Source organism: Pyrus communis, chromosome 11, assembly GCF_963583255.1.
Source record: "Pyrus communis chromosome 11, drPyrComm1.1, whole genome shotgun sequence".
Lineage (NCBI taxonomy): Eukaryota > Viridiplantae > Streptophyta > Magnoliopsida > Rosales > Rosaceae > Pyrus > Pyrus communis.
In genome coordinates, this window is record NC_084813.1 from 25810388 (window position 1) to 25837842 (window position 27455).

General features: G+C 36.4%; 4 protein-coding genes and 1 non-coding gene across 7 annotated transcripts; 3 read left to right on the plus strand and 2 right to left on the minus strand.

Moving 5' to 3' along the window:
• Positions 1 to 76: 76 nt before the first annotated feature.
• On the minus strand, positions 77 to 148 carry TRNAD-GUC (transfer RNA aspartic acid (anticodon GUC)). The gene has a single exon. It is a non-coding gene; the product is annotated as a tRNA-Asp (tRNA).
• A 605-nt stretch (positions 149 to 753) lies between these two features.
• Positions 754 to 3414, plus strand: LOC137709301 (SUPPRESSOR OF GAMMA RESPONSE 1-like). The gene is made up of 6 exons (XM_068448387.1): positions 754 to 761; positions 1582 to 1714; positions 1843 to 2029; positions 2284 to 2777; positions 2986 to 3273; positions 3358 to 3414. The coding sequence occupies exons 1-6, from the start codon at positions 754 to 756 to the stop codon at positions 3412 to 3414; spliced, it is 1167 nt and encodes a 388-aa protein (XP_068304488.1).
• Positions 3415 to 5572: 2158 nt separating this feature from the next.
• LOC137708540 (CRM-domain containing factor CFM9, mitochondrial-like) lies at positions 5573 to 8947 on the plus strand. Its single transcript, XM_068447641.1, has 4 exons — positions 5573 to 5966; positions 6348 to 6633; positions 7037 to 7438; positions 7544 to 8947. The coding sequence occupies exons 1-4, from the start codon at positions 5893 to 5895 to the stop codon at positions 8801 to 8803; spliced, it is 2022 nt and encodes a 673-aa protein (XP_068303742.1). The 5' UTR covers positions 5573 to 5892; the 3' UTR covers positions 8804 to 8947.
• Positions 8948 to 11798: 2851 nt separating this feature from the next.
• Positions 11799 to 14311, minus strand: LOC137708406 (uncharacterized). Of its 2 annotated transcripts, none has more exons than XM_068447471.1 (2): positions 13941 to 14311; positions 11799 to 13485 (listed from the first exon to the last, which is right to left on the minus strand). In XM_068447471.1, the coding sequence occupies exons 1-2, from the start codon at positions 14001 to 14003 to the stop codon at positions 12385 to 12387; spliced, it is 1164 nt and encodes a 387-aa protein (XP_068303572.1). In that variant the 5' UTR covers positions 14004 to 14311; the 3' UTR covers positions 11799 to 12384. The 2 variants fall into 2 exon arrangements, with proteins under 2 accessions (XP_068303572.1, XP_068303573.1); XM_068447472.1 differs by having other exon boundaries at positions 11799 to 13482; positions 13941 to 14310.
• Positions 14312 to 20516: 6205 nt separating this feature from the next.
• On the plus strand, positions 20517 to 26732 carry LOC137708580 (golgin candidate 6-like). Of its 2 annotated transcripts, XM_068447694.1 has the most exons (20): positions 20517 to 20696; positions 20781 to 20845; positions 20948 to 21003; positions 21145 to 21272; positions 21369 to 21421; positions 21719 to 21865; positions 22012 to 22085; positions 22174 to 22243; positions 22336 to 22389; positions 22648 to 22743; positions 23174 to 23224; positions 23317 to 23403; positions 23511 to 23624; positions 23711 to 23782; positions 24157 to 24339; positions 24461 to 24564; positions 24750 to 24798; positions 24880 to 24945; positions 25048 to 25800; positions 25932 to 26732. In XM_068447694.1, the coding sequence occupies exons 2-20, from the start codon at positions 20822 to 20824 to the stop codon at positions 26475 to 26477; spliced, it is 2727 nt and encodes a 908-aa protein (XP_068303795.1). In that variant the 5' UTR covers positions 20517 to 20696; positions 20781 to 20821; the 3' UTR covers positions 26478 to 26732. The 2 variants fall into 2 exon arrangements, with proteins under 2 accessions (XP_068303795.1, XP_068303794.1); XM_068447693.1 differs by lacking the exon at positions 20517 to 20696 and having other exon boundaries at positions 20704 to 20845.
• The last annotated feature ends 723 nt before the right edge of the window (positions 26733 to 27455 follow it).

Sequence of the window (27455 nt, forward strand, 5' to 3'; positions counted from 1 at the left end):
AAAAAAGTAACTGGGAAGAGGTCCAAATCTTTGGGTTTCTAGAGTCCAGTAACTACGAAAACAAGGGACAAAAAATCGCCGTTGCCGGGGATCGAACCCGGGTCACCCGCGTGACAGGCGGGAATACTTACCACTATACTACAACGACATTTTGATGCCAGCTTCTTGTCCAAAATATATTTAATTCAACATATTAATATTTAACAAGCTGCCCCAGCTGGCTACTGGCTGGTACTTGCTGCCCAAGACAATCAGTCACGTCAAACGGGCAGAAGGGCCGCAATTGCGGGGAATTGCAGGGGTAAAATCGATAATCCACAAAAGTCCACAGAACGTTTCCGCATGTAGCTTGGGGAGCACGGTAGCCACCTCATCAAGTCCGACAGTAAATTACCATAATGGCACTTACTAGGTTTTCGAGCCCCCACAAAAGCTCGACAGGACAGCTTCGTTCGCTCCGAACCTCAGCCTCGGACACAGGTTTCGTCAACCTCCGGGCCCCACTGTGAAAGCCTGGAGGCGGGTCCGCCTCCTCGACGACCAAAGATTCTGAGTCCAAACCTGAGGCCCGAAGGCAAACGCTCGTCTGGTCCGAAGCTGGATTTTCCCGCTCACACAGACACTCTCCCCCTCTGCTTTAACTTAGTCCAGTGGAGAAAGGGTCGAGCTCTCTCTCTCTCTCCTCTTTCTCTCTCTAAAACTCCATATAAGTTGGGACGCGCTTCGTCGAACGCGGTCTCCTACTTCGAAGAAATGGCAAGGTGAGAAACCGCCACACTCATCAGTGGAAAATATGGCCGGACAATATATAAATGCATAAATAAATTAATAAACAAATAAAAGCATTTCTGGAAAGCTTGTTTTGATTGGATACAAAAATTTCCCAGCTTCTTCAACCCATGTAAATTTTTCTTGTTTTGTTTTGGTTTCTGGGTTTTTTTTTTTTTTTTTTTCCGGATGAACAGACAGTTTCGAAATGTTTGCTTTGTAAGTGTTGAGATGCTGGATTTGGATTTAAATTTTGATTTTTTGGGGATTTTGTGGGAAGCCCTTTAAACTGCAAGATTCAATCTAGCTCTTTGATGTGTAAAGATTTTTAATTTATATGGGAGTTTCCTGATTTGGAATAAATGTTCAGATGTTGTCAGGGCTTCTATTTTAGTAATGTTTGGTTAAAAAAGGAAACTTCCTTAATGTTGAATGAAACATGACGTACAGATGTTTGATTGATTCAGTGGCCTTGTTAATTTTCTTGTGAATTTGGGGTTTTTCTCAGAAACTCATGTCTGTTTTCACCTTTTCGATTGTACGGGGAATGTAGAATGGATGAATGAAAGCTTTTACGATTGAGAAATAAGGGTGCGTGGTAGCAAAGGTCTTTCAACTTTATCTCATGTTTAGTTTTTGCCCATGAACTCTCATATTTGTTTCTCTCGTCCTCTAGCTTAATTTTGCGTTGCATGAGTGGTCACAGCTTTGGTTTCAGGTGTTTTCTCTGTTGGTCACAGCTTCTTTAGGGGTTCTAGCTAAAAATTGGTTTTGTGATAAAATTTTGTGGCTTATAGTGTAATGTTCTTGTAGGGCTTGGCTGATCAACAGTAGAGGACTTGCAAGCAAAGTGAAGAATGCTGCTCGGTCGACCGCTTGTCCAATCAAAGAGTGCGGGGCAAATCGTGAATGCCCGAATTGCCATTTTGTTATAGATAACAGCGATGTAAGCTGGATTTTTAGTTGTGTTCATATGCAATTATTTATATGTTCTCCAAAACAAAAAAACTCTACTTTCTGCAAACATGTAAGCTTTTTATGCTTTTAATTGCTTCTGCAAATCCACTTGTGTAGGTTTTATCGGAATGGCCTGGCTTACCGGTTGGTGTGAAGTTTGATCCATCTGATGGTGAACTCTTAGTACACTTAGCGGCTAAGTGTGGTGTCGGAAACTCACAGCCACACTTGCTTATCGATGAGTTCATCCCTACACTTGAGGGGGATAATGGAATTTGCTATGATCATCCCAAAAACCTTCCTGGTAAGTAGCTCCCATACTTCATATTTCTGATTCCACGTGTTCATCGTGCATCATCTACTCGTGCTTGTAAATGATACTTGGAACTTTTTTCCCCTTTTTTGGTGTCGAAGGACGCAACTTAATGAGATTAGCTTAGCTGCTCTCTTTGTTCTCGTGTCTGTACAATGTGCTTCCTCTCATTACTTTCAAATCTCGATCTGTAGGTTTAGGATTATTGAATTGTGGTTAGGTCATTGTACTTTGTTTTGTTTCAGGTGCAACGAAAGATGGAAGCAGCATCCACTTCTTCCATAAAACAATGAATGCATATGCTACTGGTCAGAGGAAGCGCCGCAAGGTTGATAGTCAACGTAGCGTGGCTTCAGAGGATGTCCGCTGGCACAAAACGGGTAAGACCAAGGCTATATTAGAAAATGGAGTTAAGGGCTGGAAGAAGATCATGGTCCTTTACAAAAGTTCGAAGAAAGGTACCAAGCCAGAAAAGGTTAACTGGGTGATGCATCAGTATCACCTGGGAGCTGAAGAGGATGAGAGAGAAGGCGACTATGTGGTGTCAAAGATATTCTACCAGCAGCATAAGCAGTCAGAAAGGAACGACAACAATGTGGTCGCTGAAGATTCTGACGTCAATGCACTTCGAACTAGCCCCAGGACCCCCGTATCCAATCCTCCAATTCCACCCAGACCAGGGAAATCTGTTTGGTTTGAGGATGTTCCTGATGAAGCTATGCTCCGCTCATCTGTCAAGGTAGGCGGTCTGTGTTTTGTATACCTCATTAGTTAAAAAGCTACACTGCTGTAAATAGAAAAGAGAAAATGGAATTTTGAAATTGTTATGTCTTCGGAACTTGACATACATACTCAGTATCCCATGGACGAAACTCTAGAATTTTTGCTTTGATTCCGAAAATCATATAGTGTGTTGGATTCTTACTGAACTATATTTTGTGGAATAGGAACCGGAGCTTGCCCAGGAAGCATATCATGTCCCTCAACCTGATACTCGGTTTGAAGACAATATTGGGGAGCCTACCTGGCTGGCAGGCGAATCTCAGGCTGACGATTTGCATAGCTTGGATGAAACTTTGTTATGCAAGGAGATCTTTGGTCCAGCACCGAATCTCATATCTAACACTGACTTCAATAACAATACTTACGAGGTGAATGGAAACTGCAGCACGTCGTGTGGACTTCGTGACCTTGAGAATATTGGACTTGATTCTCCTCCAGATTTCCAGCTACCTGTAAGCTTCCTGCTTACCCCTTCTTCTTCTGCTTTGTTAGATTTTTCAAGAAATATTGTACTAAAATTCACTTTCATAATGCAGGATTTGCAGTTTTCTTCCCAAGACAGTTTACTTAATTGGCTAGACAGGTTTAACTGACGATGAAAAAGCTTCCAGGAATGACATTGTGCAATCGTAGAATCCATTCGAATGGCCTCTTTTTCTGCATGCTCTTCGAGGGCAACGAGGCAACTTCAGCGCTTTAAGATACGCATGGAGTTTCCCCTTGCCCTTTGCAACTTCTCCGAGCATATGAAGTGCGTAGGCATGTAGCCACGGAGATATAGATTCCTATCACTCAGCTGTCGACTACTTAGATTAGTATTCAGAACTCAGAATGTTCAACCAAAAATTAGCAAGGATGATTTTATGTTCCGCCCTTGGCCTTGGCTTCTCCTATGTGCCAAATTCAGGTGATCGTTGTATTTTTAGTATTGGCATTGTGTGCTTGTGAACAAGTGAGACTGTTTTTGCAACCAGTGTATGGCAGATCAAAGCATCTTGTGGGATGCTCATACATTGTTGGCAATAGCAGTTATGTGCCATTCTACATTTGTTGTTGCGTTGTGTAATTTGGAACTTATTGCTTCTTGACAAATGCTTGCTGTATAATCAATGGTTTGTTTTATTATTTATTTATTTTTATCAGCAATTGTTATCTTTGAGATTTAAACGAATTACATGTGTCAACAAAGTGAAGATTGTACTAATATACTAAGAGGGAAAGGGATGAGTTTACCCTTACAAGGAGCTAGTAATAATGTGGTTCAAATTCGTTTTTGACAAGAATTGAAACTTAAGATCTTTCATTTACAAATAAAGAGAAATATTATTAGACCGTAACGCCGGTTTAAATGGTCATGTACCCGTTGCTTTTTTTATTTCTCTTCGTAAAAATGTTTTATTAATTAGATACCATACTTAATATCGGCCCAAGTCGATATAAGAACAAGGAATCGGATGCCAAATTTTGAATTGCGAGAATGATGACCGAGACACCAAGGTGATAACGCCCCAAAAAGCTAAAATTATCAATTGCTGCCATGAAAAATGTTAAAACACGTGGTGAAGTTAGTTTAATCACAAATTACACCTCCAATTAAAAATCAATATTATTTCTTATTTACAGAAAATAAGCCCGGCAAAAAGACCTAATTTAGGGGTGTAGTCGATTTGGATTTCAGAAAATTTTAATGGACTTTTTTAAGTGACAGATTTCAAAAGATTTTAATAGATTCTACAATTCTATATGGATTTTAATAGATTATTATGGATTTCTATGAATTTGTAAAGATTTTTTTTCATGGATTTCGTAGGATTTCTTTTTTGACTCCTACAACATAAATTCTTTTCTCAGTGCACAAAATGAAAAAGACATAAATGTTGTAGCCTATATTATCTAACAATTGTGTTTAGGATATATGTTAATACAAGTTCATATAGGAAAGAATAACTAGAATCAAATCTAATCTAGCATTTACACAATTACACTTAAACTAGGAAAGTTCACAACAATAAACATATTAATATTGATATGGAAATATAAACCAATCAAACATGTCTTTTCTTTTCCTTTCTCATTTCAATTGTGATTTCTTTAAGAAAAATAATTTTAACTAACCAAAACAAACAGTGCTTCTTAAATCAATGTCTCAAAATTAACCCTTTTTCCTCAACAATCGATTAGTTCATAATGTGTTGTTCAGTTAAGTACAGCCACCAATATAAATAGGCTTTGGAAGATGCTAGCACCCTTGCGCTAACATGATTACACAAAAAAGAACAGAAAACTTGAATTGGCAATAAGATTCGTAGTAGTAATTTTCAAGAGTTCAATTAATATGGTTAAAAATTAGCACTTTCAGGTAGAACGCATAATCATTACAAGAACTGCTAGTAGCCATTAACAATTCCCATCAAAGCATTACAATAAATTACTTTTACACAATCCAAAATAAAGGAAATAAAATTTTCAAAAAATTCAAATTTGCAACTGGGATGGTGACGGATGAACGTGAAGGGAAATCAGGTTGGTAGTTTCTATGTTTGGAAGAAAATGAAGAGTGAGAAAGAAAGATCAAGTTGCATAATGAAGAAAGAGAAAGAGCAAGGGGGTTGAAAAGAAATTTTAGGGGTGGATGTAGGATTTTGTTATGTCTATAATCCATTTTCAAATACTACAAAATCTTTTACGGAAAGAAATTCTTCAAAATCTATGAATTTTTTAATACCTATAAATTTGTATGGACTCTATAAAAATTCTAGTTGGCTATACCAGGATTCTAAAGTCCTTTAAAATCCTTTAATCGATTACCATATATTTGAATGGATTATTTTAAAATCATTTAAAATTTTAATTGACTACACCATCATTCTAAATTCTTTTAAAATACTCTACAATCCTCATTTCACTACTCCCCTTAGTCAAACAGACCCAAATGCCAAAACCAAACCCAAAACCTAAAACCCTGAAAAATCTCAGTGCCATTGAAGTGGGGAGGGAAGAAGGGAATGAACAGAGCAAAGCACTCGATTCGCGATTGAGGCCCGTCGCCGTTCGATTGAAGCCAGCCATCAATGTTCGCTGCGAGGAAGCTCAACAGCCACAGCTTCAAGTCCGCCTCTTCTCTCCTCCAATTCAATCCCTCCAAGTACTCTCTCTGTCCTAATTACCCTCTGTTTGGTTGCTGAGAAAGTGAATGAATAGTTGCGTGCAGTCTAGTCAACGTCTATGCTGCCAATTTTTGCTTTTTGCCTTTTCATTAGTGACATTTTCTCAGCAACCAAACAGAATTTCTACCTCCGTATCATTTATCTGGTTTGACCCATTTACTCAATGTGATTTTCATGTGGAAAGAACAAGTCTTTTTTAGTTGGGCGATATCGTATTTGTTATAATATCGAAATTTTGAATGCTTTGTTTTAGTGCTTACCATCAATCATTCATAGAGATGGTTTATTTCTCCGAGAATTCTCAGCATTCGATCCGAATAAGTGAGTTTAGTTTGGTTTATCTTTTGAATTTGTTGCAGAAATGCCTTGTTAAGAGATGTCTCGGCGAAGGTTTTATCAAGCAATGTAGTTCAGCCAAGTAAGCCGAGTGACGATTGTTTCTCTTCTTCATCGAGACCAGCCAATCCCTTCGATAGGTGGTCTAGGTCAATGTCGACATCTAGAGGGAGTAGTAGCATGAGGAGCAAAGTCGCTAAGCGGATGCAAAAGGAGTCTGGTAAGACTCTGAGAGAGGTTCGCAGAGCGAAAAAGCTTCAAAAGAAGCTGATGACCGAAAATGAGAGGCTCATTTACAACCTCAAAAGAGTATGTTTCAAATTCTGCTTTGCAGCTACTAGCTTCTTAATGATACCTGGTTTCCAAATTTTATCTGCGCAGCTTTGCATGGTCACGCCAATTGGTCTAAACTAAAGTATTACTAACAGAAAAATGCAAGTACGCGTGTGACTGACTAGTTCTTGGGTGGTTTCTTTTTTTTCCATAGATATAAAAGAAGCTCTTCGTAAGCTAAATGAAAACAATGACGTTTTGCCAAATATTTCAAGCTTTAATAGCCGATAACTGTTTTGAAAACTTTAGGATTACTTCCACAATTTTGTTTCTTTTAAGTAGTATTGAAGTTTTCCCTCCTGTATTCCTGGCCTACAATGTCTTCTTTTTGACGTATTGAATTCATCAGATAACCATTTGGACTATATGACTTATTCAGGCCAAGAGGAAAGTAGCATTACTGCTACAAAAGCTGAAAAAGTACGAGCTTCCAGATCTGCCCTCACCCCGTCATGATCCTGAGCTAGTAACCCTCGAGCAGCTTCAGGCATTGAAGAAGATTGGCTTCAAAAATAAAAATTATGTTCCTGTCGGTGTTCGTGGGGTCTTCGGAGGAGTTGTCCAGAATATGCATCTACACTGGAAGTTTCACGAGACTGTACAAGTTTGTTGTGATAACTTCCCCAAAGAAAAGATCAAGGAAATGGCCTCTATGATTGCAAGACTGAGTGGTGGTATAGTGGTAAACATACACAATACTAAAACAATCATCATGTTTCGTGGAAGAAATTACCGGCAGCCCAAAAATTTAATACCTTTCAATACCCTTACAAAAAGGAAGGTGAGTAAACATAAGGGTGTCCCATTCTAATATTCGATTGTTTTGGCTTTGCATTAATCGAGAACATTTGCAATGGAGTGTTAACTTCTGCATCTTTACGTGCAGGCATTATTCAAGGCAAGATTTGAACAAGCCCTCGAATCTCAGAAGCTAAACATAAAGAAGATAGAACAGCAGCTCCGCCGAAGTGGTATTAATCCTGAGGATCCAGTTGCCATTGCAAGCATCCAGAGAGTAGCTTCCTCATTCTTTAATGCAATTGATCAGAAGGACGGAAGTCCTTATGTCTTCCATGGGGACAAACCGTCTGTAGCAGAGCCTGATAATAAATTTAAACATCCAGAGCCTCCTGATGAGGAAGAGGAGGAGGAGTTGGACAAATTCATAGCTGAAATTGAGGATGCAGCGGAACGAGAGTGGGCTGCGGAGGAAGCAGCTGAGAAAGAGGAGTTCACCAGAATGAGGTATTGGAACAGAGAAGAGTATGGTGGGAGATTTAGAAGATCTGAAGAACCTGAAAATGATGATTCTGATGATGAGATCCCAAGGGTAAGGGATTGGAGGCAAACACATGGCAAGCAGAGGCCTAATGGTGATTACGAAGATGACGATGAGGAATGGCGTTCTAATAATGTTGTGGGCTCTAGTGTTCTCGACAGTGATGCTGATGATTCTGATGGAACGCCTGAGAAGTTCAAGATATCTCCAAGAGACAGGGGGAGGCAGGATAAGATTGGCAGGGCGAAGAATGATGAACACTTTTATAGAAATTCTGAAGCTAACAATAGAAAGGCTGATAATAGAAAGATTATGGTGGACGATGGCACTGAATCAGAAAATGTGCTGAGCGATCTTGATACTGCAATGTGGAAATTCAATTCTGAGGAAGAGCACGACTCAACAGCATCAAGAGCTGCGAACTATGATTTCCGAAGTAGCAGTGATGAAGAAGAGGACTTAACATACACAAAGGGAGGAAAGGAGTGGGTAAATGATTCCGAAAGCAACACTGGTTATTCCAACAAAGCTCGTGGCAAGTTTGAGGCATCAAGAGTTGCAGAGGGGAAACATGATAGGAGGATTGGCAGGGGCAACAGTGAGTATTTCAAAAGAAATGCTGATGTTAGCACAAGAAGAAAGCCGGTTGAGGAGGATGTCAAGTCCAAGGATATCTCCGGTGATTCTGAAAACGAAATATGGGAATTAAACGCTGCCAGCGACTCTGGAGCATCAACGACAGGGAGAATCGATTACAACAGCAGCGACGAAGAGGATTATCAAGTGAGGAGGGAAGAGAAGAAAGGAAATGGCAATAAAAGCACAAGAACAAGAAAAGACTTGGATGAGGATTGGGACAGTGATTAGGGCTTTTGCATTTGAAGCCCAAAATATATAATGGCCCAGCCTGTTATTGTAAGAAGCCCATTGGAAAGTCGCTGTAGGACCCAAACCATATATTATGTCTACATTTTATTTTATTTTTTTAGTTATTTAATAAAAATTTAAATTCAAAAAATATATATTATAAATGTTTCTCATTAGGCCCGGTGGTGGATGTTCACGAAAGTCCATGACATGAGAGATTCTATCATGCAACCGGAGATTCTATCTCTAATTGAAAACTTATTTGCATGTAATTTCCATCAACTTTGTTATCAAGGTTTAGTGATCGATGCACACGAAGTTCCATAACACCAAATTTATTGAAACTTCCGTGACAACATTTTATTACATTTCAACCGGGAATAGTATCATGTCCAGTTGCAACGATCTTAAATTAGATGATTTCGTTTAATCTATATTTGTCATCTCACAACCAAGGGTCTACATCTCCAACACATAAAAACGAAAGAAGAATTCTCAAAAGAAACTGGAGAAATTTTTCAATATCCTAAAAAACACGGCCCAATATATAAAGTGTTATAATTCAAATTGTTAGATTTTTTTTTTTTCCTAACTGAATGTATAGATTGTTAGAAGGAGTTCTATTATGCATATATGATATACCTACAATATACCATCCAATTATCTTATTCCCTCTATGAGGGAGAAAGAAAACTAAGGAACCCAGTAATATTGGCAAAACTACAACTAGTGTTAACCAAGGAAAATTATTCATGGTAAAAACAAGATAAACTTGGACCAGAAAACTCATGCTCAAAATAAATAGTTTTTGAGCTAGGTTTTTGTCAGTAAAGGTAAAAAAATCGAATGTATTCAAGTAGGGTTTTATGGAACGTATTAATAAGTCATACCCAATACTTGTATTATAACATTTATTGTATCAGACCGCTCTAAAAAATATCTCAAAAAATTGATGTGTTTCATAAAAATAAAATTGTTGACTTGCCCAAGTGATCAAGTCGAGTTAATGTGAAGTTTGCTTGCACGCCAAGTAAACTCATGATCCACCCCACCAATGTGGTGCAACTATTGGTAAGAAAGTAATTTGGAAGATTGATTGAAAGTCAAAAGAACATTTGTACATAAGTATTTGGAACTAGTTTATACTTCTCAACTGTCCATCTCTGTCCATGTTTGAAGGGTTGCGTTTAGTTTTTGAATTTATTTTTTTTTATTTTTTTGGTTCAACAAATACAACCTGTATTTTCCAAAAATGAAAAGTCTTTGCCATTTTGATATTGACAAATTAAGATTAATTTTTGCTACAAGCGATACTATAGAGGAAAAAAGAGACGGGCTTAGAATTAAAAAAAAAATAAAAAAATAAAAAAATAAAAAGACTAAATTTATTTTGCATAGAAACTTACTAGAAAACTCGACGATATGTGTAAATTGGATAGACAAAGGGGTGAGATATGTTAAATTCTGGAATAAGCAAAGCCTTCATACTATATGCTATTTTTAGGAGAAAAATGAAGTTTGAGATGAGCTATATAGCCCATGCAGCCCAAAGTATGGATCCATCTTCGTAGGGAATCGAACATAATATTTCGCTTGCAAAGATAAATATTTTAATCACTTGAGCTATAAATTTCGTACTGTAAAATGAATTATAAATGTATACACAGTGGACCAAAATATCAGAACTTTCTAGGAAATTCCCCAAATGATGCTATCACTGCAATGTGTTCAACAACCATGTGCTCCAATTACCTAACAGAGAATGTAGGTTAGAGTATTTTGTTGCCTATGCTTACCTGGGTAGGTAATTTGTGTGGATAATACTATATAGTACGTGGATAAAACCTTTGATTTTTTTTTTAATATAAACAAGACAAGTCAAGTGAATGAGTGGATTTCTTCTCAGCCACCAGACATGTTTTGGGAGTCCAACCGCTCATTAGTGTTGGATATAAATTGCTTGACCAAGGAAGTGACTCGGTAGCCTCTCTTTTCGCAACCAATAAAACTAAAGCGTAGGTATTGCTGTCGGTAGAAATATTGACATGCAAATTTGTTGAAATATCGATGAATATATCGATATTGGTTGTTTGCGATGAAATGATAAAATTTGTTTAAAAATGTAAAAATTTAAAATGAAACTTTAAATAATATTATATGGTAGTTTATCTATATTAAAAGCGATGTGTCGAAAATATCGACGAAAACTATCAATTTTAACTAAAGTTTAAGAGTTTCTCAGATATTGGATGAACTTTCGACTTCACATCACTTATCTTTTCTTTTCTTTTATTCCGATATTTACAAAAATATCAACCTCATCGAAATAATTTCAAAAAGTAATCAAAGACATATTGATCTCATTCTCTCTTTTTCATCTCTTTGTATATTGCCGATAACATGTAAGAATCTCACGTTATATGGGGATTAAAATTTAGGAAAACTAATGAAAAGAGTTTGAAAACTTTGAGTTTTAACGATAATGACAAAATAAATGGTAAAGTGAATAGTATCAAAATTGATTTTTTAATGTAAAAATGTGATTTTTCGTTAAAATTAACAGTACCAGGAATTTTTTGTTAAAGTTTCCTTAAAATTTCTGACTTGTAATTTCATCAGCATCTGTTCCCATGAACTACGGTTTTAGCTGAGTTGTTGTGTTAGCCCATGAAAGTTGTTTGCTCTGTACAAAGGATCCACTTCAGAACATTCTAAACCAACTCTAACCTACGATAGAAATTTTGACCTCGGTTGTAAGGGGCGAATATATTGTCATGACCAACTGTCATAATTCACGCCGGCCTCATCGAAATCTCTTAACCCAACACAATGGAATAACAAAAAATTGACTCATTCAGCAGTCAGCAGCAGCACATGACAACAGACAAGCAAAATACGAGTCAAAGCACATAACAAAACAGAGTGTTTTGCTTAAGTTGCGGGATGTCCTGAACAAACCAACCACCACGTCAAATTTACAAGTCATCAAGCAAGTAAACCATACTTTCCAGATTTTAAGAGCACCCGAAAAAGTTCACATCAGTGCACCTAAATGAAACAGATTCGAAAAGAAACGAAAAGACAAAACGACGGTAAACTAGAAAGGTAAACCTCCGCAGTAATCGTATGTAGACAATCGAAAATCGAAGGGAAATCAGATGACGAAATATAATTTACTCTAAGAAATAACAGTTCCCATCAAAGAAAATCCTGGGAAACGTCAGTTGTACTCTCATGCATTTGGAACTAAGCTACATCAACAAGTGGTGGGTACATTCGAAAGCTTCCGCTCATGGAAAAATCCTCAATCGCAAATTGAATTGATATGCCATCTACGAGGGAAGAAGCCTAAGAAAAAGGAAATGTACATAATCTCCCGATAATTTGCAGGACGCCATCCCTGTTCTTCCCAGTTGCTCTACGAGAATGACCTAGAATCTTTCGGAAAAAAGGTGTATTTGTGTCGCTGCCACACCACAGCCATCAATTTTCCAATAGACTACTATCTGGTCATATTCACAAGAGTTTAATCATCAATTTACCTGTCCAACTGATTGAACAGGCACCTTCGTCTTCAAGACTTAGCCATTTTCCCTCTTGCAGTTTCCGGGCAATAGGTATTTATACTTCTCAGCATTGTTCAACAAATATGCAGGGAGATGAACCGCTGAATGAGATCTAGGAATAGGTCCCATCTTTCCAATAATCTCCTTAAATGTGTACTCCTCGGGAAGCATGTCAAATAGATCAGCCCCTTTACATATTACATCTTGGATCCTTCGAGGGTTCAGATAATGAGAGAACCTCACCCGATCATTGTGGCTGTAAGCTTTCATCTTGAATATGAACTCGCTGATATGGCGGAAACAAAAGCTGCAATGCCAACCTGCATCTGGCAAAAGGTAGTCGCTCTGTCTGAAGTGTGCATAGGTAGTATTACCAGTCTGGTACCTGTGAACGGATGCTCTCCAGCTCTTGTCATCCACATAATATTCAAAAGAGTACAAGTAATCCCTCAGCCCAAGATGAACAACAGGCGGGGTGTCATCACACCACCTCAAGAGATCAATTGTGTGGGCACTAGGAATCTCATCAACATCGGACATGATCAGCAGGTCATCATCTTCTATACCAGCAACTCTAAGAATCTGGTCAAGTGCCACTCTTTGATACGCCTCCTCATAAAATGGGTTTACACCTTTCTGAAATCTTCCTCCTGTCGTAACATAAGTAAGCCGGTTTTCAACAAACTTAAACTTCTCCCGGTTTTTTCCAAAAATCAATGGCTTTGGCAAGCCAGTAAACGTTGAGTTTGATTCGAGGAGAACAAACTGTGTCACGAAAGGATACAATTCATTCCATCGGATTGTAAGCATGTCTACTTCATTGCTGAAAAGAACTGCATCATAGACTCGTCTAGGTGATTCCCGAATCTTCCATCCGTGAAGCCTGCAAAGAGTTTCCATGGACACATTCTGATTATAGTAGTGTGGAATATCAATGAAAGGCTTCGGAGGTTTTTCCCAAAGAGGTCTTAGGAAATACGAGATCTTCTGCCCATGTAAATATATCCCAAATACGCCTAATGGAACAACCGCAAACAGGAAAATGTAAATCTTCAAATCCAAGCCCCGCAAAATGCACCGCAGTCTAGACATGCTCAACGCCGCTTGCGATCCCTGCTGTGCACGAAACCAAAAACTTTCTAAGATAACCGGATTCCATATACAAAAAAAATCTAGTAACACTGTGGATGCAGTAAAGCAATTCTAAAAACAACCATAAACATTAAGTGAATATATAAAACATCTTAAGTAATCCCATTACGCAATTAAACAATCGCCATAACCGCAACTGGAAATTAAAGGCCCCCAATACAAATTCCACAACTTTAATTTCAACACCACAAAACAATTATAAAACTAAATGAATACATTAATCAAAATATTAATAGTTTTATTACTAATTGAAAAATAAAAGATACAAAATACAATCCCAGTAACATGAAATTGAAAACCCACCACAGCCACTACCAAATACAATCAAAAATCCAAATTTAACTTCAAACAGAGAAAATGGCGAATTTATAGATACCCAAAATTCAATTCGAGATAAAAAAAAAATGAAAAAAAAATACCTGTCCACAAACGTCGTCGCAGACATCGTCAGTCTTCTTCGAACTGTAATACCCATCAGCCATGGTGAAAATTGAAGGCAAAAAGGAAATGCCCAATAAGACCCACGCTCCAGTAGCTTCGCCGTCTCTCTCACAAACTCTGCAACATCAGATCCTCGCGACCCAAATCGAACCCAGACGGCCAAATTTTATTGGGGAAAATTCGGCAGCAGGGAAAGAGAAGGCGACGATATTTTATAGAACCCCTCTCTCCCTCCTCTCTCTCTCTCTCTCTCTCTCTCTCTCGTCCTCTGAAAATCTGCAACGCCAATTATAGCCGTTTGGTGGTTATTTTGCTCTATCGCCAGATACACCCTCCCTCCTATTCCAAAAAACTGGCAGTGACAGAGATAGAGAACTAAATAAAAATATATAAAATCTCACATCCTTAATTTAACCAAAAAAATTAAAAAAAAATGTAATTTCCACAAATAATGGCTTGGGGTAGGTTGTTGCGGCCCACAGGGTATGCCATCCCGCGGTCATTTCAATGTGATACTCAGGTGTTATGTACATCTAGAATTCGGTTATAATTAGTTTTTGAAATGATTGAAAGCGTTTTTAGTAAAAATACTTTGAAAATTAATTCTTACAATGATTTTAGAACCCATAATCAATTTCATCAACAGCGCTTTCAGCATTTCAATCATTTGAAAGCACTTCCAAAATAGCTCTTAAACTTGAATGCAAAAAGAAAATCACACTTATAAATTCAATCTATTTTGTTTAAATTTATTTCTCATGAAAATTTTAAGTAGTTTTTAATAAATAAAAAATTATCGATTTTAAATTACAGAGAGTAATTCAAACTCTGTTGTATTAGAGTGTATATTCGCTTTAATCAATATGATTATGTTTACGTCTTAAAAAATCAACTGTTGTAATTATTTAAAAATTAATGTTAAACTGTGAGATAACAGATAATTTATAGAGAATTTCACTTTTGCGAGAGTCTCTTTAACATTTATCTTGATAAAGGTATGCTCCATGATATTATCCTTTGTTGTTGAACCGCGGATGATTGATTACTGAAAATATTACAAGGAGCCATCGTTTTGTTAATGTTAATACGCTGTGTTTCCAAATTTGGCCTTGACTTCTCAGTGACTTCAATACCTGTTGCTGGTTGGTTTTTATGGGTTTCCACACGGAGGGGAGGGTAGAATAGTGATTTGACATTGTCTTGTCATCCTACGTGGTTTTTCGGCGGAGAACGTCCGTTAATTTGCCCTTTCTGTTCCCTATTTTTTTCTCAAAAATAAAAATAAACTTTTTAAACCCAAAAACTAAATTCAAAAGGCCAAAATATTTTTTTATTCATAATATTTTTTTCTGGTAAATCAAAATCATTGTTTTATATTTTTCGTAAATGAACGTGAGGAGAGGAGATTTAAACTCGGAATCGCTAAGTATGTGATTTATACGAAATTGTTTTTTGAAACCTAGAAATACATTGATGATTTGTAATAAAACTTATGCTTAATAGTAATATTAATATCGTACAAAGTCGACGAATGAGGTGCATTTCTTATAAATTTAAAAATTTTGGAATAAATATGTTCGCTCTTAGATAATCATCAAACACAATAATAACTAAGAATCGACAAAAAAAATACGTCAATTCATCATTGATAATGAATGTTCATTCATTCTACTTGGAAATTGAATGATAGATATTAATTTAAACTTGAACCATCCAAAATTTGTGATGAGGAATGAAGATAACTTCATATCACCATTGAAAAAGAAAATGAAATTAACAAAAGAAAAGCTTCGTGGGGATTCATGTATGTTACGAGGATCACAGAAAAATAGAAATATTCTCATCATTTTCTTCGCGTAAATATGCTATGTCACTACGTGTTTAAGTGTTGTAAATAGGTATTTTCTGGTGATAAGTGTTAGTGTGCTCAGAATACGAGACAATACCTTGTATGTCAATATAAAAGTGGAGGAATTTTTTTTCCTAATTCTCTCCAATTATTTAATGATATGTAGTGTATTGTCTAGTGTTCTAAACACACTAAAAGATCTCTTCGTTTTTCTACCACTTGGTACACACAAATTTGTGAAGTTTTGGACCAATATTTTTGATAGCTAAGTTCACTTGCGATGGGAATCCCACTCCTCTTTGGCTCTTTGTTTATATATTGCCATAAGTTCCATTAGAGAAATTTTATTTGATAGCGAAACATAAATTATGTGGTATATTATTTTATTGTAAAAGGTTGACGATATGATTGATGTCACATTTTTAAAACATAGTATATAATTTAAGTGGAATAATAACGTCACGTTTCCAATACGAGTGGAGCGAAAAAATGAAAATAGTTGATTATTATTATTATTATTTTTAATTTGTAATATTGTGTTATGTGTGCATTGGCTTGATTGGGTGATGTAGAATAACGAATCCATGCTTTATCTTAAACACTACTTGGCTACTGCAAATTCAGCAACAGCTCTTGCTTCTATCTGTTACAGATAGACATGTGTCTAGTCTATGTTTACAATTTTAATTATTTGGATACGTGTCCATTTGTAATTGGGTAGAAGCAAGAGCTGCGGTTAAATTTTCAGCAGCCAAGTAGTGTTCCTTTACTTTTATTTTTGCTAAGTAATAAAACACAATTTTGCGATTTTAACAAGTTAAATCAAGGTAGATATTCTAAAGTTGTAGTTTTCAGTGGTACCCAAATATCTCATGCTTACGTCGTGTGAATCTATTGACTCTTGAAAGTGACGATGAGGTGGATTGTACATGTTAAGAGAAGATATTTTTGTGCAATTGTAAATTAGGTTAGTTCTTAAAGTAGTGTACTTGCCAATTTTACGTTTTAAGCTGAAATTTATTGAGATCGTAATCACGTAGTGGTAGAGGGTTAATCAAAATCTATTTTAATAAATAAATAACGTTATCATAGCTTGCGTTAGAGTTATGTACACTTGCAATATAATTATGCCACTACAGCGAATTAGCTGCAGCTCACAATGATAATCTATCGTATTGAACTAACCGGAGACAACTACATCTACAAGGATTTCTAGAGTGGGAAGTAAAATGATAATTTTAACATGTTTCAAGTTTTAACTAAATAATAGTCTCTTGCCACACGCACTCACGCATGTGACAATTTATTCTTTTATACATCATTCGTAAATAACATCGAATTAATACCATGTTGTCCAAAAAAAGTAAAAAAAAAACATATTAGCATATTAAGTTGCAAATAATAGACGTGAACGATCGATGAAAGGAGAAATCAACTTTATAGTTTTTTGTTTATGGCAAAAATGTATTCATCAACTTAGAACTCGTTTGGAAGTGTTTTTAAAAGGATTGAAAGTACTTTTAGAAAAAAAATGTTTATGGGTTCCAAAAGCATTTAAAGTGTTTTCTTTAGATTCATTTGCATTTTTACTAAAAATTGATTTTAAAAATATTTTCTTGAAAAGGGCTTTTAACGATTTTAAATAAAGTTCCAAACGAGTCCTTAATAACATTGAATTTGGCATTTGGGTTAATATTTATATTTTAGGGCAAAAAAGAGGAAAAAAAAATAAGAAACATGTGTCTTGGTGGGAATTGGATCCGCTATGGATCTTAGTGTCTGGATTCTAGAGATCAACATATTTGGGCCACACAAATGAATCCAATGGTTTTCATTAACTCATTTTGTTGGTCTACCACACACAAATCAATAACTCTAATTTCTTTTACACATTGATCAATAGTTTATATCTGTTGATTCTTAGACTTCGTACACTAAAATCTAGAACAGATCCAATTCCGTATCGATGAAATTGACAGCACATTTGATTGGGACTGGAATTGTGAATGTGGGGTTTTATAATACGTAACTTGGTAGAAAGTTATACACAAATATTTGGAAATATCGGAATTTGTTGCCTTTTCCAGGCCAAAATCCTGAGCATATTCTCTGTTTGACGGCAAACCTGTTGGATATTTTGATGATAGAGATGCTTTTAACTATTAATTAAAAAGATTAATACTAAACAAATGTTTCTATAATTTAGCTTACTGCCCTTATTGGTAAAATTCTGCGTGATTTGGTAAATTGCATCCTCAATTGGTAAGTAACTTGTTTACCACTACTTGAACAAGTGGATGTTCTAAACTTTTACTCGTCTTTCAATAAAAGTCAAGTAAATATTCTTTTTGGTAAATTGAGATTCGGAGACAAAGAGATTCGGACTATTAATTTCAATTTTAGGGAGCTCATTAGCTGATTCTATTGATTTACCTCACACAAATCAAGGGTTCGAATCTCACTCTCTTTTTTCAGTTGTTTGAGTCTTTGGATCATTGAGCTTTAGACACAGACATTCGGATAGAATATCGATTCCTTCTTTACACTTTTGATTATACCCACTTTTATGCTTGCTTTGCACGACACAACCTTTGTTATGGAAAAAACTATGTTTCTAAATTCTAATAGATAACTTTGCAGTTTTTATATTCCAAAGGTAAAAGTTTAAAGGTACATTGTTGGAGTCTTTAACTTAAATGTCGATCAATGCTAACTTTAGACGCTTGCTTGCAAACTGATCTTTATCGCAACAGATTCTTGTGAAACGAGGATAGTGATACATCAATAGTCCAATTTTTAACATAAGTATGTATGTATGACTGCCTGTGACATTGTTCTATACTTGATTGACTTGGAAACATTTATACTTACAACCTAAAAGGTATACTCAGTCTTGACAATTTCTTGCAAAATCTGTTGGCCCGACAATAAACGAAACAAAAATAACAGGTATTAAGGTCAACCTAATAATGAGTCGGGTTGTTACCATGTCACACGTTAAGAACTCGTTAATGAGTCGGGTGGTTATCGGGTCACCCGATAAGATATCTTTGCCAAATGTAAACATTAAACATGACAATTTCTTGCATGACCTATTAATCTGACACGACTCGTTAATGAATTAGGTCATTAACGAGTTACTAATTAAGAATTCGTTAAGATAAGAAATTTAACACGATACAACCCGTTACGATGTATATGTGACAAACACGACAAACACGATTCGTATGCCTGACTTAATATCGACCACCCACTCATAGAAATGTTAGGCTTTGCTTTGAAATGTTGATGAAATTCTTACTACTTTTGGGGTGTGAATGCCAAGTGGAAATTTCACAACCCACATATCCAAAAAGGCTCATCAGAGTCTTAGGCATCCCACCCTAAGACTTTCAAATGTAGATCTTTCACTAGGATACAACCTTTCATTACCTACCATATTGGAAGGGCTTGTTTGGATCCACCTCCAACTTTTACAGTTTTTCCAAATCTCTTTAATTTTAAACAAATTAATTAACTGGTAATTGCATTTGTTAATTAATGATAATTAAGCAAATTGCATGCAGCAACACAACACATGCATATAGAGCACATAGCCCATGGCGCGGGGATTCATGTCCTAAACTTTTTGACCTTTATTGCCTTTTTAACATAAATTCATAACATCAAAGAGACCGACCTAATTAAATAATAAATTAAACATAAAGGTATCAAGTTATCAATACATGTTATTAGATTTTTTTTTTTTAATTTTTTTATTTTTTTTTATTTTTAACTTGAGACAAGAATTCTAGTTTGCTACACACTTATTAGAGGTGGGTATGCTCTATTGACCCAAGGGCTCGAGGCGTGCTTATGTAACCTCTTTATGAGTGATAATGAATCTCTCATCCTTCTTGATTCAAATCAGCATATAAGTAATTATTTTAATGCCCTACTTAGTTACAAGTTCACGTTACAAGACTCGGCCGAACCTGTTATTAAGTTAGAAGTGGATGGATTGAGAAAAAAAAGAAGATGAATTGGTGAAGAAGAGAAGCTTCTCTATCCAATTTTCAAATTGCACTGTTCCTTCCTCGAAGAATTTCCTCACGTAAGCAATCATGTGAGGAAATAGATACATATAAAAAAACATTGCACATTGTGATATGAAAATATTTTCTTTTATGAAGGCTATAATCAATGGAAATTCTTTCGAAGTTCACTATCAACCATTAAGTATGAGCAACATCCCTCAAGCTTGATTGGGGATTGGGGATTTGACGTTTAAAATTAAAATTTTACATGGCAACACCTACCACTAAAATCTTCTGCCTTGAAGAGAGTGAAGCATTGTATAGGCCCAAAGCCAATATTGGGCCGGGCCAACTCTATTTTCTTAATGGGTTTAGTTTTTTTATATCCAAATATTCACTTTCCCAAACCATATAACTAGGTACGGGGCCTTGAAGGCCCAACAACCCGAAGACCCGAAACCCTTCCGAAAAAGTAAATTGCCACCTGTAATTAATTCGTCTTCTTTAAGTGGAGAAATTTTTAGTTATGACGGGCACACGGATAATACATTACGTATTTTTATATAAATGATGAATTTTTTTAATTTTTAAGTTATTAACCTCTAACACATATATCTCATCATTTATATAAAAACACATAATCTACCACGTGACGTGACGGTCAAAAAACCTCTCATTCGATTGAGAGGGAGAGAGAGAAGAGTGTTAAGGTGTGTGCTGCGTGTTTTGATCGGGATTTTATAAATAAAAAATAAAAAATAAATAAAATCGATCGCTGTCGAAGTCGAAGGTCTCTGAGATTTGATCGATTGAGTACTCCATCTCTGATTCGACAGCTTCATCGATCGTCTTCCCGCTTTCTCGAGCAGGCAAGTTTCAATCTTTTTTGCGGCTTTTCCAATTGAAATTTCGGGTGAAATTTGACTGAATTTTGTTTGGGTGTTTGGCTTCAGGATTTCTCGAGTCGAATTGCGACCTGGGAAATCAGCGAAAAATGGATTTGGTCTCTGGTTACAAGGTCACCTCACCTCTCTCTCTCTCTCTCTCTCTCTCTCTCTCTCTCTCTCTCTCTCTCTCTCGCTCTTTGAACTCAATTGGTATGTGATGGCTCCTCGTGCAGGGAGTTGTGGGGCTTGTTTTCGGCAACGAGAAATCGGGTTCTTCGAATGAAGATAGGTACTTTTCTTCTTCTGCATTCGTCATATTCCATCACCCATTGTTGCCCATCGCAAATTCCCAATTTCCCACTTTCAATTTATGCTTACGCTTGTTTCGTATGTGACCAATCTACTCTGCCATTGTTTTTGATATGTATAGCTATGTCGAACGTTTGCTCGACTGTATAAGCAATGGTAAACTGGCAGAGGACAGGAGGACCGCTATGCTCGAGCTTCAGTCTGTTGTGGCAGAAACCTCTGCTGCCCAACTAGCATTTGGAGCAATGGGTGGGTGATTGCTTCCCTCTTGTTTGCAACTTTGCTTTTGTTTTCTAGTTTTATGCTTGTCATATGTGACATTTTTTTTGTTCTTTTCTTCTGCAGGATTTCCTGTTATGATGGGCATATTAAAGGAAGAACGGGATGATGTTGAAATGGTTGCTATGATTACTTGTTCTTTTTCCTTTTCCTATGATCTCATTGTTTTATTTATGAGTTATTAACTGATCATGATGGAAAGTCGGTAATGGTGATTATCGAAACTGTTTTGGTGCCACTAGAAATTTGTTAACTTGGGATGTGAGCTTTGTTGTTTCCAGTATAGATATTTCGCTTTCAGTGCATTCTTTGGTTTCCCCTGTACCAGTATTTTTATGAATTGTACATCGAATGTGATGCTTTCTTTCAATTCATACTCATGGATAAAGACTTGCTTATTTATTCCACAAATGCAGGTCCGAGGTGCCCTAGAAACTCTTGTAAGTGCCTTGACTCCTATTGACCATGCAAAAGGCCCAAAGAATGAGATTCAACCAGCTATAATGAACACTGATTTGCTTTCCAGGGAAGCAGACAGCATTTCGCTTCTTCTAAGTTTGTTGGTGAGAGTTCTCTAGTAATATTTAGAAAATACTGCTGTTAATTTTATTCTAAGGTGCTTGATATATGCAATATTTTTAGTGGTTCATTCATATAGTTTCACAACATAAATATATATGTTTTTTTTATACTTTTGTTGTTTTTGCAGTCAGAGGAGGATTTCTATGTACGATATTACACTCTTCAACTTTTGACAGCTCTTCTCACGAATTCTCGAAATAGGTATTAGTTTTGAGCTATTTTTTCTTTCTCTTTTGTCTAAAAATTTTGGATTATTTTAGAAAGAATTTCTTCTGAGTGCTTTCTTCAGGTTACAGGAAGCCATTCTGACCATACCTCGTGGTATAACTCGTTTAATGGATATGCTTATGGATCGTGAGGTACAATTTGTTGAATGATGTTTTATCATTTTCGCATTTAACTCTATTGTCTTGCTGTCCAGTCTTACGAAACTGTGGTGCCTTCCTTCTAGGTTATACGAAATGAGGCCTTATTACTTCTTACTTACTTGACTCGCGAAGCTGAGGTGAGGTTTTCTATCCTTTGCCTTATATCTTTATTTAATTATTTGGCGAACCTGTCATGAAAAGTGTATACTTTACTTTTTGAGAAAAAAATACTAAAACTTTTGTTGCTGTAAACAACTAAATTACAAACCGGTGGCAAGTTTACCACTCCAAAAGTCCAACAGAACACTTAACATAAAAGCTATCAATCACTAAACCATCACAGCTGAAAGTGTGTTTTGACTTTTGTATTAACTTGTAGATTCTTATGATTTCAGGAAATTCAAAAAATTGTGGTCTTTGAAGGTGCGTTTGAAAAGATTTTCAGCATCATCAAAGAGGAAGGTGATTCAGATGGTGGTGTTGTTGTGCAGGTAATTCTTTGTTATAACTTTGTTGATAATTGATTGTTTATACATCTTGTTTAAGCTTCATTGCTGGTAAACCACCTGTGAGGCATCATTGTATGGATCAATTTTCTGAAAATAACGTAATCTGAAAGCCTTTTTCTCATAGGTAAATTTCAGCTTTATAATTATACCAATTATGCACCAACGATTATAGGAATTGAAAGTTTTACCGCACTTTAAAGTATGCAAACATTTGTTTCTTACACAAAAATTGTAAAAACACTTAATTTTGGTCATGTTCCACTGCCTTGAATATGGGGGAGATTGCTATTTGGCATACTTTGTGTTGGAAGATAAAATGCCTTTATTTACTAAATCAATTTCTAATACCACTAAAAGCATTTGAGAAATCAATTGCTTTTGAAAATGTTTCTAATGTAATACACTTCTGCAGGACTGTATTGAATTGTTGAACAATCTTATTCGGAACACTGCATCTAATCAGGTTTTGTTTTAATTTTTGCTTTTATTCTTGTAACTGTTGTCATTTATATATTTTGTTTCTTCTTTCTTCTAATTAAAAGATGTGTTGTATAGATACTACTGAGGGAGACAATGGGATTTGACCCCTTATTGTCAATTTTGAAGCTACGAGGGAGTACTTACAGTTTCACTCAACAAAAGGTTAGATACTCGAAATTCATAATTTTGTACTGTTTACTTATATTTGTTATGGCACAAACCTTACTGGTCATTTGTTGTTGACTTCAAAATAAATGCCATGCCAGTAGACAATTAATCTACTCAGTGCGTTGGAAACTCTTAATTTACTAATAATGGGAGGGTCGGAGGCTGATCCTGGAAAAGATGCAAATAAGCTAACAAATAGAACCACCCTCGTTCAGGTATTTTCAACTTCTATAGTACCGTCTCACTAGAATATAAATTTGGTGAAATCTGATGTTTCAATTCTTTTATTTCCTGGGTGTAGAAAAAAGTCTTGGACCATCTTCTAATGCTGGGTGTGGAAAGCCAGTGGGCTCCTGTTGCTGTCCGTTGTTCAGTAAGATATTTCTTCACTTTCTTCTCTAACACTAACACACATACCAAACGCTGTCCAATAGTATATTACTGTATTGTATATGACCAATCAACGTCTGCAGGACATAAAGAGTACTTTACCTGTATGTAATTATATCTTCGAGCTTATCCTTAGATAACTTTTTGACTAATTACATGAACTCTGGGCCATTTTCCCTGAAACTTATGTCGCATACTATGTGAGAAAATGAATACTGATTTATAAAGTAAGACACGTTTGGTTTATTTGAGTTATGAAGTTTATATAGTGCGTTCAATGCCTTGTAGTCATTGAGTCCATTTGGAATTATTAAGTTTATTCCCCTTGTCAGGCGCTAAGTTTATTCACTTTGTCAGGCGCTGCAATGCATTGGTACTCTGATTGCTGGACATCCCAAGAATCTTGATGCGCTTGCAAGCAAATTTCTTGGAGAGGGGCCACAGGAACCTGCTTTGAACTCGATTCTTCGAATCATATTGCGGACATCCAGTATGCAAGAATTTGTTGCAGCAGATTATGTTTTTAAGAGATTTTGTGAGGTTGACATTGTGTATATGCTTCTTATATCATCCAGTATGCAAGAAATGCAAATTACATCTTGATTGTGTAGTTTTCACTTCTAATCTTTTATTGTAAATTTCTTCATCTCATTTAAATCAGAATAATGTTGATGGCCAAACTATGTTAGCGTCAACATTGATTCCGCAACCGCATTCCATGATTCATGCACCCGTTGAGGAGGATGTGAACATGTCCTTTGGAAGGTTTGTTTATAGTATGTGCAGTTTCACTGTATGCTTCTAAATTCTCTGTTTGTTATTTATTCAGGTTGAATTATCAAAACTTCGTTGCATCAGCGAAAGCTTGATCATCTATTTTTTATTCATTTCGCAAGGTTGCAAAAGCTACTCACATTATGTGATCTTGTAAGATTTTGATTCTTTTGCAGCATGCTATTACAAGGTCTTAACTTCAGTGAGAAAGATGGTGATCTTGAGGTAATGTAACAGTCCAGTAGCATTTGAGTTTTTGAAAGACTAGAATATCTCAGATCCGTTACCTAATATATTGAGGTGCAGACATGCTGCAGAGCTGCTAGTGTTCTTTCTCATGTAATGAAGGACAATCTCCAGTGCAAGGAAAGGGTAATGCAGTTATATTCTTAATCTAATATCTGATTCACCTAATTTTTTTGTGTTGAAAGGTGACCGCTCTTAATATCTTCTACTCATCTAAAAAACTTGCAGGTGTTGCGTATTGAACTTGAGGCACCTACTCCATCTCTAGGTGCACCAGAGCCTCTAATGCACCGTGTGGTAAAATACTTAGCCATTACCTCTTCCATGCAAAACAAAGATGGAAAGTCAAGTGGAAACTCATATGTTCAACCAGTTATCTTGAAATTGCTTGTCACTTGGCTAGCTGATTGCCCTAGCGCTGTGAATTGCTTCCTAGATTCACGTCCCCATGTCACTTATCTGCTTGAGTTGGTCACCAATTCAACTGCTACAGTGTACATAAAGGGGTTGGCAGCTGTTCTTCTGGGAGAGTGTGTGATCTACAACAAATCAGTTGAAAGTGAGAAGGACGCCTTTACTATAGTTGATTCCATCAGCCAGAAGGTTAGGCTCACGTCATATTTTCTGAAGTTCGATGAGATGCAGAAAAGCTTCCTTTTCACCTCTTCAAAATCGGCTGAGCCCCGCAAAGAATTAACCAGATCCGCTTCTGCTAGTATGGTAGATGTTGATGAGAGCGATCTCTCTGATCAGAAAACCGAGTATCATCCGGTTCTCTCCTCAATCTTTGATGCTCCATTTCTAAACTTAGTTAAGAGTTTGGAGGCAAACATCAGAGAAAAAATCGTTGAGGTGTACAGTCAACCGAAGAGCAAGGTGGCAGTGGTGCCAGCAGAACTGGAACAGAGAAGTGGGGAAAGTGATGGAGAGTATATAAAGCGGCTGAAAGCATTTGTGGAGAAGCAATGCTCGGAGATACAGGTATAAAATTATAATGCAGAACAATTGGTTTAATATTTTCTTTGTTTCATTCACCCCCAAATAAATCGTTGCCGCAGTATGCATGTTGATTGTATAATTGATTTTGTTTGATATTCTTTTTCGTCTTTTAGGACCTACTCGGCCGCAATGCAAGTTTGGCTGAGCATGTGGCAACGATCGGTGGGGGAAGTTCCAGGTCTGAGCAGGGTGCGGGCTCAGATAGAGTCCAGGTAGAGACACTCAGGCGAGATTTTCAAGAAGCATCTAAACGGTTGGAGTTGCTCAAGGCAGAGAAAGCCAAGCTTGAATCTGAGGCATCCATGTATAAAAACTTAGCCGGAAAGATGGAATCTGATCTAAAGAGCTTATCCGATGCTTACAACAGTCTTGAGCAGGCGAATTTCCATCTAGAGAAGGAGGTCAGAGCTAAGAATGGTGGAGGAGGGTCTTCGTCCATTCCCGATGTGGATGCAATTAGAGCCGAGGCGAGGGAAGAAGCTCAGAAGGAGAGCGAGGCAGAACTGAATGATCTTCTCGTGTGCCTTGGTCAAGAACAGAGCAAGGTGGAAAAACTAAGTGCAAGGTTGTTGGAGTTAGGAGAGGACGTCGACAAGCTGCTTGAAGATATCGGAGATGACGTGGGGTTGCCTGGAGACGGCGAGGAGGATGAAGACTGATGGTGATGGTGATGGTGATGATGATGATGATGCTTTGCCCTTTTTATGTTTTTATTTCATCACGTGATCTCATCATCCAGCACGTGATCTCCTCCTTGTGTACATTTCTGGTTGAATTTGTACAGTTGATAATTTCTTGTTATTGTTCTAAGATTGATTCAGCTTATTCCATTTGGGGAATGTTTACTTGACACGTACGGAACAAGAAATTAATTGGAGAACTGAAAAAAAAAGGAGAAATAAAGAAAGGGAATTGTATCAATTAGTCATTCTAATCGATGTGATTCTTGCTTTTGAGATATTTGATTACAAGTTTTAAGGAAAAAATTAAAAATGTATGTAAGTAAATTAAACGGAGACAAAATTTAAGGAGTAAATGCAGAAAACTCAAGAATCAAATTGGTTATAATTGCTATTCTTTGTTGGTAAATTTGCCTTGATGTCGAAAAAGAGAACTCATTATTATCTAGGCAATTGAAAATGTACATACAAATTAAACCGGTGTATATACAGATTGACTATTGTTTAATAGAAAAATTAATGAAAAGAGTTTTTCAAATTCATACAAATTCATGTATAATCAATTGGGAATTTAATTGACATTTTTAAACGTCCATGCAAATCTTTGCGTATTAAAAAATTGTGGGATTTCCATAAGTTATCGATTTGAAGACATTGAGTTTTCCTATATACATTCCAAATTGAAAACTTATGCTCTCTAAATTATTATAATTTCATCCCTTTTTCTTTTTAATAATAAAAATACAAAGAAAAAAAAAACCTCCCTTACAAAAATTCAAATATAAATCCCTTAAAATACTACGAATCTTATCCGAGTCCTTAAAATTTGATTCAACGACTATAAATAAAGGATCTCTTTAAAAGTTATAATAATTGTAACCGTTGAATTAAATTTCAAAGATCCGGATCCCTAAAACTTGGGAGAGATCCGGAGGATATCTTCCCAAATTTGACCAC

What these genes read in the sequence shown, in the direction of transcription:
- LOC137709301 (XM_068448387.1), top strand. An exon ending in TCATCCCAAAAACCTTCCTG is followed by an intron (nt 2,030 to 2,283) that starts GTAAGTAGCTCC and finishes GTTTTGTTTCAG; the next exon opens with GTGCAACGAAAGATGGAAGC. An exon ending in CTCCAGATTTCCAGCTACCT is followed by an intron (nt 3,274 to 3,357) that starts GTAAGCTTCCTG and finishes TTCATAATGCAG; the next exon opens with GATTTGCAGTTTTCTTCCCA.
- LOC137708540 (XM_068447641.1), top strand. Translation starts at nt 5,893, where the DNA reads ATGTTCGCTGCGAGGAAGCTCAACAGCCACAGCTTCAAGTCCGCCTCT. An exon ending in TCATTTACAACCTCAAAAGA is followed by an intron (nt 6,634 to 7,036) that starts GTATGTTTCAAA and finishes TGACTTATTCAG; the next exon opens with GCCAAGAGGAAAGTAGCATT. An exon ending in ATACCCTTACAAAAAGGAAG is followed by an intron (nt 7,439 to 7,543) that starts GTGAGTAAACAT and finishes CTTTACGTGCAG; the next exon opens with GCATTATTCAAGGCAAGATT.
- LOC137708406 (XM_068447471.1), bottom strand. Translation starts at nt 14,003, where the DNA reads ATGGCTGATGGGTATTACAGTTCGAAGAAGACTGACGATGTCTGCGAC. An exon ending in GCGACGACGTTTGTGGACAG is followed by an intron (nt 13,486 to 13,940) that starts GTATTTTTTTTT and finishes TTTCGTGCACAG; the next exon opens with CAGGGATCGCAAGCGGCGTT.
- LOC137708580 (XM_068447694.1), top strand. Translation starts at nt 20,822, where the DNA reads ATGGATTTGGTCTCTGGTTACAAG. An exon ending in GGTTCTTCGAATGAAGATAG is followed by an intron (nt 21,004 to 21,144) that starts GTACTTTTCTTC and finishes TGATATGTATAG; the next exon opens with CTATGTCGAACGTTTGCTCG. An exon ending in GTGAACATGTCCTTTGGAAG is followed by an intron (nt 24,565 to 24,749) that starts GTTTGTTTATAG and finishes ATTCTTTTGCAG; the next exon opens with CATGCTATTACAAGGTCTTA.